This window comes from Maniola jurtina, chromosome Z (assembly GCF_905333055.1).
Source record: "Maniola jurtina chromosome Z, ilManJurt1.1, whole genome shotgun sequence".
NCBI lineage: Eukaryota > Metazoa > Arthropoda > Insecta > Lepidoptera > Nymphalidae > Maniola > Maniola jurtina.
In genome coordinates, this window is record NC_060058.1 from 8,259,935 (window position 1) to 8,273,018 (window position 13,084).

The window sequence follows — 13,084 nt, forward strand, 5'->3', positions numbered from 1 at the left end:
CGTGTCTTTAAGCAATAATAATAACTAGTCGTAGTTCTGGAACTACGACTAAACTGAAGCGAGTTAAAATTATTTAAAATTGTCTATTATAAATAAAATAAAATTGCCATTTATTCGACTACCATTAAATTCACTACATTTTTTTTAATTTTTTAAAATTTAATAATATATCTATTTAAACTTGGCTGACAAGATTGAGCTAATTCCTATAAACGACTTTTATGAACTTCTTTAGTGCGAATGCAGAAGTCATGGGCCTATGATTGATTTCGTGTTTGCCTCGCGTAGATTGCCGTTTTTTTGTAATTAAGAATGTCTTGTCTTACAAAAATTATATGGTTGTAAATGCCTATTTTGATAGGCTAGTGTAAAAATAGGTATCCTATTTTTTAACCCCCGACCCAAAAAGAGGGATGTTACAAGTTTGACGTGTGTATCTGTGTATCGTGTATCTGTGTATCTGTCTGTGGCATCGTAGCTCCTAAACTAATAAACCGATTTTAATTTAGTTTGTTTTGTTTGAAAGGCGGCTTGACCGAAAGTGTTCTTAGCTATAATCCAAGAAAATCGGTTCAGCCTTTTGAAAGTTATCAGCTCTTTTCTAGTTATCGCTTCTTTTTGACACCTATTTACGTCTTTCGCTTCCTTCTAGCTTTGAATAAATATAAAAGCCTATCGTTGCCTACAGTCGTACAATGCGAGCAGCCGCCGATTATCCCGAACGGACGCGTGACAGTCTCAAATAACGCATCGGTGTTCGGTGCAATAGCGGAGTACACTTGCTCTAAAGGCTTTCAATTGCGCGGCGCACGCAAGATCAAATGCCTCGATTCTGGCTTGTGGGACAAAGCCGTGCCACATTGCGACCGTGAGTCCTCATTCTTATCCTATCTAATAATAATAATTCATGAACAAACTGTGAAATAGGCCACTGATTTTGCTTTTGTTTCACCAGCTGAGGAGCGCAGATCGAAAACAACCACAACAACGACGACCACTACTACAAGCACTACAAAACGTCCGTCAACCAATCCTGTTTTAACATCACACGCTCCTACAACTCCGCGTTTTGTCCTTCCCACCAAGCCAAGAACACAGAGGCCAATCTCATCTACCGTCTCTTCCGAAGCTCCAGACCTACCTTCGACTCGAAAACCCCGACCAAGAATCACAACAACGGAGCGCCCCACTAATAAGAGCTCTGAAATACCGCATACGAGAAAAATCACAGTGTCAGATTCTCAAGGCTCACCCACTAGTCATGTTCCGCATATCATTGTGGCGAGTCATTCGAGAGAAAACCAGGTTAGTCGCATAAAAATATAACTACTTACTATACAAACAAATAGTAGCGGTTATTTAAAAACTATAGGTACGCGGTTTTAGTGTAAATTGAAATTTTTACTAATCTACTCGTAAATAGCTCGGTACCCAACATCAAAATACAGCTCAAATAGCTGGATTTAAAATACACTTGAGATTTACCATAATATTCTTTATATTAAGCTGGAAATTGACTTGTACCGTTTATTTGTAATGTACCATTCGAGGCGATCTTGTTACAATAGGTACGGACTGACGTGACTGATTTCGAACGTGTGTTTGTAGTGTTACCATTCGAGCTCTTGGCTCAAGTGTGCTCCATTTTTACAGCTTGCGTCTCTCGCGATGACGCGACTTGCACTGACTTGTAATGTAACACTCAAAGGGAATTCACGAAAAAACCGACAGTGTAGTGGAGCACGCGGCGCTCGGCGCAAATGGTACATTACAAACTAACGTTACAAGTCAGTCTTTGGTTTGAGTTACAAAAGCTCGATACATGGTGTTACAAGTCAGTCTCCAGCTTAATGTTATGCCTCGTACATAGTATTATGTACTCAAAAGCCATTTTTGAGAAGGATGCAATTTTTTAACCGACTGCGGCAAAGTTAATAAGGTTCTTTATATTGTATTTACATAGAATTTTTTTTCCAGATCTTAGACATTGGTAATAATATCAGTGCAAAGCAGACGCCCCGCAAAAATGTACCGCCAGTCGATGGTGAACGACGGGAGACGAGTGGGTTACGGCACAACATCGCTGCTGTAGTCGCCATTACGGCCGTGGCGGCTATTGTTGTTCTGATTCCAATAATTACCACCATCATCTACATAGTCAGAAGGTGAGTTTCAATAGAGTACCTTTAGTAACCTAGTCTAGAGTTCTTCCTACATGTCATGCTAAATATTAAACCAGGCAAACATATCGCAATGCATAGAAACAATACTTAATTACTTCGAAGTAATATGATATTGTCATGTGAAAAAGCTGAAAGTTCACAGATGCTACATAGATATATTACCTAAGTACCTAATCTTTGTTCTATCAACGTGCGATGTTATCAGTCAGCCCAAGGTATGAAAGTACCTTAAAATATAAATGCTGAATTATTGTACTCTCTACAAGCTCAGGATTATCTGAGTGCTTGTGATATAATTATGTATTTACTATTATTGTAATAATTTTAGGTACATATATAATTTTGTAGTAACATAAAAATAACATACAAAACGTTTACCTATTTCATCGTTACCAACATGCAAAATTTGTATATCTTAATATAATTTGTGACTGTACTCAGATCCGGTTTATTTTCCTGATAAACGTCTTGAATTTAGCTATTTTCTACACGCTAAAGATTCCTATTTAAACTCTGTACAAAAGTCCTGTCGGACGAGATGATAGTGCTATAATGAAGAATGCCTACACTCAGCGGCGACCGCAAGAGAGCAAAGGCGCCGGTTCGCGAGCTCCCGTCGCGTTGGTACACGCTGCTGGCGTTGCCGTTTCCCGACCAGCAGGTCGGAAGGCGCGAGTTCGTCCGCGCGCATCGTCACACGCATCGCGCAGGACATTTCTCCAACCCTTTATAACCAGTGCGTTTATATTTTAAGGTACCGCACGCGGCTGACATGGTGGCTGATTCTAAACTTGCACATCTTTCATCAAACATAAAATAAAATATTACCATAACTGACTGACGAACTACGCACGACCTAAATCAGTGATTTTGCGGGATGATTCGCCAACTCAGTGCTCATCACTGAATGATACTTAGTCACTTATTTTTAATCCATTATTTTTCTTCAAAAAATATTTTAATATTTCTCAACGATGCAGCAATGTAGAACGAACCAATATCAAATGAGTTTGATGGTTGTCATTTACACGGGCGGCTTGAAGTATTCAGGATTGACTGCTTCAAGCTACGACTGCATAGTGTACTACAGTCTTGTATTTGCATACATACGTACGTGGAACTGCTTAAACAGACTCCAGGCGGTCAACAGCACCATGAAATTTCATCGTTTGGTCAAGCAGTTGCCAGGCATATATTGACTTCTCTGTCGCGTTTGGTTGCGGCAGGTAGGTTGAATTAAAAGCGGAGACGGTTTGATACTTATATTTAGAGAAACAACAATAATTTACAATTAGGTTTGCGTCTTATTGTGGAAAATAAATAAGTAATTAAATAGCTCAGCCGGGAGCGGGCGTAGGTAACGCGCTACAATCACAGGTATCCTAATGAGATCGTTACATGAGAATCGCACACGCAAGAATATGTACGCTGACCGTCCGAAAGAAGATTAATGTAGTTATTTTTATAGGTGTTTCCAGAATAAAAAACTATTGACCGTCAGATGTCGCTAGTTTGTATAAGTTAGTTATCTTTATGGATGTTTTTAGAATAATAACTATTGATTTTATGTTAGGTTAAGAGCTAATTAAACTATTCTCCGACAGATGACACTGAATGCTTTTTGACGCTAGTCGGCGCTGAGTGCGGTGTCTGTCAGTGCAGTTGCGTATAAGATTTTTGACCTAGTAGTGCCTTACGCGATCGCTAGATGTCGTTCATAAGGACATTTTTGAATTTTTATTTCTAATTCAGTTTTTACGAATCACTACATCTCAAGCGGTCGACTGTCTTGCACAGTTACGCTCTCCACACGCATTTTTACGTTTCAATCAAATCAAACGAAGATATGACATTTTATATATAAAAGAACTTTCTTCATCACTTCTAGAAGTTCCAAAAATAAGTGGTGAAATTCTCCGCGATGATTCCGTAATTCCAATATTGGATGAACCCACAATTTTCTATTTCTACCGCAGACGTTACCTGAGCAAAAGTAGATAGTAATAAGTAATAATACTTTACAAATAAATTTAATTTTGCTGTTGCATGTAAAGGGATTTGTTTTAAAACTGTTGATTAATTTAACCAAATAACTGTTTATATGATTTTTTTACATTTGGAACTCTTGGTTGGTGAGTCCGACTCGTTATCAGCCGGGTTTTTACAGAGACATAGGTAATAATTTTAGAACCTGCCTGTTCTCGGCTTCGTTTGCGTTCACATTGCACATAAGTATATAAGTATGTATTTTTCATTTCATTCATATATTATCTATGTATTCGATAAATAATCGATCGTTTTACATGATCGGTAGGTGGGTAGAATCAGTAGTAGGTAGAAAAAAATTGAGGAATATTTGAAAGGGTCTATTAAACCAACGTTTTTAATAAAACTCTTATTAGGCAAATATTTTTCTTGGTTTTAATCCTTTTAAGGCACCTTCCACTATAGGATAGACCTACGATAAAACAGAATAGTTATTTTCGTGTTAGGTATCTACATTATTGTTGGAAGAGAGTAGGTAGTGTAGTAATATACAGTTTTGTATATAATTAGTATTATATATATGTAATTATTTTTGGTAGATACCTAGTTCATAGAGACGGTTCTGCCACCGAAGTAATAACGTAAATTACTTACATAATTTGGCATATGTTATCACTTATCTACCTACCTAATATAAAATTATAGGCATCTAATATACCGATATTGGTGCGTGATACCTAGATTTTTTGCTTTGCCTGTGTTAGCTAAAATATATATAATAAACATTTCTTGCTAATAATTAGGGAAGCAGCCACCGTGTCGTTCCGCATAGCACAAAGCACGATGCACAAAAACCGTAAAGCAAAATCATAAAAGCCACGGAAAAATTATAGAAAAATGGTTTGAAACGAGGAATCATATAAATTAATTTTATTTACAACAAGCACCACGCACGCTTTGAATAATGTCTGTTACCTTTTTTTTTAGATACACATTGAGTGAATCACTGCGCTATTTCCTATTGCTTGATATAATACCACGACAGTCACAATTAATAATACCTATTATATAAAGCACAAAATTTAAAAAGATTACATTTATTTTCCTAGATTAAAGCATATTAAATGAAAATTTGTAATATCCCTATACCATTTTTTACTTTGCAACGACAATTATTATAATAAAATTATTCATTTTGCACCTTTAACTTGCAAGTATACAATATTCATCGTACCAAGAGATTATCAAAATTACGAGTAGGTATAGGTACGTCTACAAGAAAGCTAAAAAAATAAATAATATATTTTAGTATGCTCAGTAGTGATATTATATGGACTCGCACCTCCTATTGTAATAAAGTAAAGAGCCTATAACAACTAAACAAAGTTTCCAATCAATCGGATGAACGATACGCAAATGCACAGGCAACGAACGAACGAACACACAAACTTTGATATTTAAATATTATATGACTAGTTGATGCCCGGTATGTTTTTCCAGGCAACTTGCACTTTGATGGTAGGTACCTAGTCTACCTATTATGCCAGAAACCTTCACGCGAGTGTCAACAATAATTGTACCAAATTTCAACTCAATCGGACAAACGATGCGCGAATGAATAGGTAGGTAACGGATAAACGAACACATATACGAGTAGATATATACCTAAAACTTAACAAGCCTTCAATAAGTATAAATGTAAGAATAAGTATAAACGAACGGACAGACAAACATAAATTTCTATATGGATTTATATTTTTCTTAAAGAAAGTTTATTTTTCACGCGTATGACCTGAATTATTTATATCAGCAGGAAACACAAGAAAGATGAAAACGAAAAGAGAGATCACAGGCGCTTCCTCACCCCCGATATCACCATCGCCTCACTCGACTCCTCGTCGTCCGAGTCCCCCAGCGGGCTTAATAGATACTACCGGCAAGCGTGGGAAAATCTGCACGAGGCGGCGGGCTCCGGCCACGGGCAGAGACGACACGGGCGGGAAGCTCCTAAAGACGGCTCCGAGTTGGTGGTGGCCGACGTCTACCCCGCGGCCCACACGAAGGAAAAGCGCAGGCACCACCACCATCACCACCACCGCGAGCCGAGGCATCCCGACTGGCAACCCCACCTACCTACCCTAATATACTAGCAATAGGTACAATATTTAACTTTAATTACAATCCAAATGTTTATTTACTAGGTATATTGCATCGTTATGTGTTAAGAGTGCTCCTTTCGGTAGCACGTGGTCGTGCGTAAGTGTTTCGCTATTTCGATCTTCATTAACACGCGAGACACACTTAAGAACGAGATGCTTAACGTTTTTAGTTTCAAAAGTGTAACGTTGATTTATAAATGAGGTTAGCTCTAAATTTTCTTAATTTGATTTAATTTAAATTTAAAATAGAGATGTTTTAAGGGTCATCATTTTTAAAATTAATAAGTAGGTATAATTCCTACTATATTTTCTGTCGGGCTTAGATGATGGAGAGATAAATCTTATATGGCTTAAGTTTTAGATCTAGACAAACAACTATTTATTAAAATTGAATATAATCAATCTAATACCTGTGTTTAGAGGAGCGAGTAAGAAATGGCACTTTAAAACCAGAAAAAGAGTATTTGCAAACATTTATTACCTAATGTAGGTAATCTGTCTTAAGAATAATTTAATATAACTTACTTTTAAAATAACATCCTTTCTACGTTCATATTATAGGATCTAGTTGTCTAGTCTAGATTGTTGTTTAAAGCTCTGTAGATAAGTATGTTATAGTAGCGTTCTCATGTTTGCCAGACCAATTAATTCCCTTGGTTAGAACTCGCGCTCGATCCGCTTGTATGCGAGGTGTCGACTAGCTGTGAAACTTGCAGAAGTCTGCTCTAGCAAGTTCGTACTGTGCAAACACCCGCACCAAGTCAATGTCTTCAAGTTTTCAGCACATCAACTTCTACTAAATTTAGTAGGCATAGGCTTAACTTACTAGAACTTACAGAAATTTACTACCTGCAGGTATTACATAAATATTGCAATTAATTTGCCAGAGATGAGGCTCTGTAAATTTTATAGCTAGTGGACACTTCGTTTTATATTCTTATCAATTTCTTTTTCAGTGTGCTTAGTACGAGTTGGCACATCTCGACAACGACGTTGATAGAATTCGAACATTGAAACCCTATAAAGTCAAAGTAAAATAGACCTAAACTGGATCGGTTTAAAGTCGTTTATTTAGTACTACTAATTTTAGGGTGTTTAAGTCCTTTTTATTCTGACGTCATAGTGTTGCGATGAGAATGCTAACAACGTTTTCGAAATATGCAAACTCACTACTCTGCTAGTCGCTGCTTTCATATTTTTCCTAACCATAAAAAAATGCTCATAGACACAGTAAATGTTAATCATTAATAAATAACTACTGCTGTCCGCTTGGCAAAGCATATTTTTATGTTAGGTTTATCCTTTTTACCTACTTTTTTCATAACCATTCTCGATAGAATCACTATGATTTATAGTTCGTGACAGGCTGGCATGGCAATCGTGGCGGGGACGCCCCCCACACCCGCACAGCTTCCGCACTAGCCCGGTGCGGAATAGCGCGGGTGTGCGGGGCGCCCCGCCACCTCATTCCCTGATTGCCAGGTCGATCTGTCGCGAACTATACCTACAACTTTCTAAGGATTGAGTAAGTAGTTCTAAAGAATGAGGTACAGATTGGTCCAACATTCTCGTCAAACGTACATAGGAACACTTGGCGTTCAATTGCTATTAACTCCGCTGGTCGGGTTGCCAATAATTTAGTGATAAAAGTTTGGCCGGCACTTGCCAAACTATAGGATAAAATTGTGTACCGAAACCTGAACTCAATAAACAAGTGCACCTGTGTGAGAGAGACTGGCTCTGTATGAGGAATGAGAGATCGTAGGAGTACAGTTTGTCACATTTGAATTTCGAAATTTTTTTCCAGCCTAGGAGGCAAAGTGAACTTTTCCACGCAGATTTTGAACGACAAAGGAAGCCTTTCCAAGCGAGTGAGATGAAAAGTAGGGATCTTATCGATTGGTCTGCTTAAAATTGGCTTTGAGCCTAATAAATAAATGAAACTATAATACTATAAAATACATTTTTGGTGCTTAGGTACCCAAGTTTAGTAAATTATTAGTTTTGCAAGTAATGTAATACCAAAAGTTAATTTGCGTTGTTAATACATCCCGCATCTCGTTCCTGAATATGCCCCGCCCGTAAATCGTGATTGAAACAGCATGTACAGTATGAACACGTGCTACCAAACAGAGCACTCTTAACCAGTTACCCTAAATTTAAAATAGGTAGTCCTAGGAATATTAAATTTAAGCGAAATTAAAATCGATATAATTTTACGGTAGGCGAATCAATTACCTGCTTATTTAATCTAAGTTACAATAAACTCCTAACGCTGTTTCATGTTTGCTTTTACTATGATTACCTTGATCTTTTCTTATATCTATGAAGAATTAAAGTTAAAATTTACAACAGGTGTATTTTTAGTGCCTTCTTTATAATTTTATTTGTAAAGGTCTAGTACATATTGGCTCATAACACACTCGGCGAACATGTACCTACCTACAGGGCCATTTGGCTTAGTTTTGTGGTTTGTCAAGGGATCTGGCGCAATTCGCAAATATCATTTACCTACTTGTTGGCCGGCACTTGCCAAACGCTTGATGCCAATGTGTCCTGGAGCCATAAGTTTAAATTTTTGGATAGATTAATCATAGAGACCTATTTGGTAGAAACAAGGATGCAATGTAAATATATTTTAAGATTAGATTGAAGTTAATCATTGGCAAATGCTATAGCTTTCGTAAGTATATAAATTGTTACTATTTAAATAATGATGCTTAAATTAAGTAGGTACTTATATGTTGATGCTATCTGTTTCAGCCGATTAAAGGAAGATCCTAGGGTTGCCAGATCTCTTAATTACTTTCTGAGAAACAGAATGTGTGGGATAGATACACCTAGTGTTATTGTGTACCTACTGCCGTGCCGACGACGGTTAATTTATAGGCAGCCGTATCAGCTGCTAAAGATGCCTACGTAAAAACATTACTCACTTTTACTGTCACCAAACGCCTTAAAACTCGCCAAAATAACATATTTAATCTTACTTTTAGTGGGAGTCGTAATTTTTAATTTATGATACCTACTCAGGAAATATAAGTATTAAGTACATAAATAAAAATCTTTAAGTTATGGGAGTAATGTTTTTGCTTAGGTACCGTTAGCAGATGGTACTTTTAAATTAGCCCTCGGCACAAGCGTACGTTAAAAGCTCACAAACAATGGATACCTGTCGTGGTGTGGCGTGACGCGCCGGTTTCATACTTAGGTATATTTAGTTTGGTTACAGATAGAAACACAAGGTGTCACGACACGCCACGCAACTATAATGTGTCTCTAATTAAACTAAATGTATGAAATCGATATCTTTTGGTGCAATCCGACACGTAAATGTTTTTCCGCTTTAACATTACTCTATCCCACACATTTTGTGTCTTGGAAAATAAGTAAGGCTCAATTTACACTGGAAGAGAATGGAAGCGAATTTCTAAAATACTATAAAGCATATTGGCTTTTATCTCCACCACGTCAAACACAAATTTCTCGCCCAAATGTAAAATTCGCCGGAATGCGCGGGAATTCCCGCGACTTCGCGGGAATTTTCTTTCTCAGTAGAAATTGATGCTTTATAGTGTGGAGATAGAAGTCAATATGCTATGTAATATTTTAGAAATCCGCTTCCATTCCCTTTCAGTGTAAATTAAGCCTAACGTCTGTTGGCACTGGGATCTTGATCATAAGAATACACAATAGAGAAAAAAAAGTTTTAAATTGCTTAAAGTTTTATATTGTTTGCATACAGTAATTAAAGGCCGATGGGTTACATTGCCTGCCGTTAGCTTTGGGTCTAGCTACCTACCTAATCAATTAGGACAGGAGTTCAAAATTAAATACATATCAACAAAGAATAAAAATTAACGCTTTAAAATCTTGCAGTTTTCAAAATATAACTCTGTGGTAGTTTATATTGTTGGTGGGCATTTGTGTAAGATGTTTATTTAATAAATTCCAGGTAGGTAGTTACTTATTGAATAAAATATTTAATTTTGATAAAATAATAGATATTATACTTTCTGCATGGTACAAAAGTAGTTAGTGAGTAGGTACAATTTTTAAATAACATTTGTATTGATTGCATTAGGTATATGTATCGTCAATAAATTATGAATTAAAATGTGCCATTCAACCGGCAAAAATGTATCTATAAATAAGCATATTCTTTTATTATATTATCAATGTTTGGAAGTAAGATTTAATTTATTGAAAATGTAAATAATATCATTAATTTTAAAATGAATAATTACTAAATATTATGTAAGATGAAAAATTTAATAATAAAATTAATGAATGTTATCAGCTGAAGCGCTGCTGGTGAGAAATTTTTAGATACGAAAAGTTATTCGATAAAAGCTAAATTTATGATAAATTATTATGACTGCTTCCTCTTTCTCAAGCACAAGTCAAGTATTGTAAACAGAAGCTACATAATATCCACTAGCAATAAAATATGCAGAAGAGCTGTCATTGCGGACATGTTAATTTCACGTGTTTACACGGTGCAAATGATTGCCAGAGATATTAACTCCTGCAAGTTTTATTGCTAGTGGATTGTAGCTCCCATTAGCCTTCATCGGTTTTGGATTTTAAATAACATAGGTAGTTATGCTTGATGAGGCACATAATGTAAAGAAATTGTGTGAGTTATTATGTATCTACCTATTGATGAAATAATTCATGTCATGAAATCATTTGTCGACGAGGAAGGGAAACTAATGGCTGCAACTATGGATGCTAATCAGTCATAAGACTTTACATGTGATGACTATGCATATTGAAAGAAATGATTGTCCAGTACCTATAGATTTGTCATATGCCTTATGTTCAACTTAGGTACCTGATTCGCGCCAAGTGTCTATACAAAAGATTTAATCACATATTTTTAGCTTTTATCAAGTAAACTGTACTTACCTGCTTACAAAAAACTATAAATGAACACATTCCATGGGAAAAAGTTGCTAATTCGCAATTTTAGTGGGTACACGCAATTTTACCATGTACTTGACGAAATATTCTCACTGGTTATTCAGCAAATATTGTGTATTAAAGTATTATTGGTTTCTTTACGAGTTCAGTTTAAACCCCTAAACTGTTATTACTCAAAACTTTAAATTATGTTAGACAATAAGATATTTGTGAAGTTTGTTTCGAATTATCTAAGTATTAATAAGATTAATGAAATGCATGTGAAATTGATCAATAAATAAATCTTTGTGATAAAATTCAGATTGTTTCTCATTCATGATCAACCCACTCCTGAACACGGATCTCTTGGAATGAGCGTTTGGCCAATCTGCCGCGTTGGTACGTATGTGCAAATTTCACACACCTTTGAAAACATTATAGAGAACTCTTAGGCATGCAGGTTTCTTCATGGTATTTTTCTTCACCATTAAAGCAAATCAATATTTTTAATTGCTTATTGTTTCCTTAAAGGGCTAATCATAGAACAGTAAAATTCGTCTCGGAATAATAAGTCTTAAGCGTCGTCCTAATACAACGCGAATGCGTGATCAGCGCAAGTTCACACGCATTTAAGGGCCGACGCACATATGCAGGAGCGCAGCGCAGAGCATTTTTCACAGTTGAAGTATTATCGACATTGTCCTCATTGAAATAATTATCTAAAATCAATTGTGCATGCGTGCGGATACTTGCGCATCTGCGCGCAGTGACGCGCGTGCTCGCGCATTCTCTGGTAGAAATAATCGCGTAATGTATCACGCGATTAGACAACTTCGCGGGCATGCTCTGCGCTGCGCTCTGCCATATGTGCGCCGGCCCTAAAAGTCTTAAGCGTCGTCCTAATACAACGTGAATGCGCGATCATCACAAGTTCAAACGCATTTTACTCGTACGAACGCGCGATCAAACATACCTACTGATCTCGCATGAATCTCCTAACAAATAATTGGCATTATCGTTGAACCGCTTACTCGTGCGATGATCGCCTAATCGCGTTGTATTAGGACGATGCCTGGCGTGTACACAAATAAAACCACAGCTGATTTAGTAACATTTTTATTTGTTTGTCTAGAGCATATAAAAAGAGGTACATTGATTTGTGTAGAATTGTATTCGTCTTAATCTCAATCATTTATAAATTATATTAGAAAAGTATAGGCTTTTAGTTAACAAAAAAGCTAGATATAAAAAAGTTCCAACAGTCGTATTTAGAAACGTATAAAAAAGTAAAGCGTAACAAAGAAATAGTTAGGTACTTCAATAATATTAATTTGTAGAAAATACATGTTTATAATTCCTAAATAGATATTTATAGAAGTCAAATCAAAATTAGCAAATAATCAAAAAAATATTAATCAAAGCACAATAAAACAAAATAAAAAAAATTACGTTAAATCTGTCTAATGAAAGCCGATAGTGAATGTTTAGACTTGCAACACTGGAAAATGCCACTTGTTATTTTTAAAACTTCACCTCGTTTTTCCAGGTTACAAGATTTTATTAGTAATATATTTTTTATGTGATAAATATTTATATAATTATTAGACCTCAACAGTTTTGAACGTAAAATCGAATAATAGTAAATACAGCGAATAGAAATCGCGTAGAATCAATAAAAGTGTGCAGGAAACACGTCAGCAAGATAGGTAAATACAAAGTTAAGTCTTTGATGGGATACACAAACTAGATTTTTTCATTTCCCGCTCTTCCCCGCAGCCTTTCACTAGACAGACTTATTGTACATACATAATTGCATAATATAATATCAACGTAAATTATTTTTTGTCAATC

The 13,084-nt window shown here is 36.1% G+C and overlaps 1 protein-coding gene across 3 annotated transcripts in view; it reads left to right on the forward strand.

The window, feature by feature from the left end:
• The window catches only part of LOC123880164, a 38,702-nt gene extending 28,764 nt beyond the window's left edge, over nt 1-9,938 (forward strand). For 2 of the 3 annotated variants that reach the window (XM_045928128.1, XM_045928130.1), the window contains 4 exons: nt 689-868; nt 956-1,305; nt 1,978-2,165; nt 5,980-9,938. In XM_045928128.1, the coding sequence (XP_045784084.1) occupies nt 689-868; nt 956-1,305; nt 1,978-2,165; nt 5,980-6,319 (1,058 nt within the window). In that variant the 3' untranslated portion in view covers nt 6,320-9,938. The remainder of the gene's footprint in view (nt 1-688; nt 869-955; nt 1,306-1,977; nt 2,166-5,979) is intronic. The other variant, XM_045928129.1, reaches the window with a different exon arrangement.
• The last annotated feature ends 3,146 nt before the right edge of the window (nt 9,939-13,084 follow it).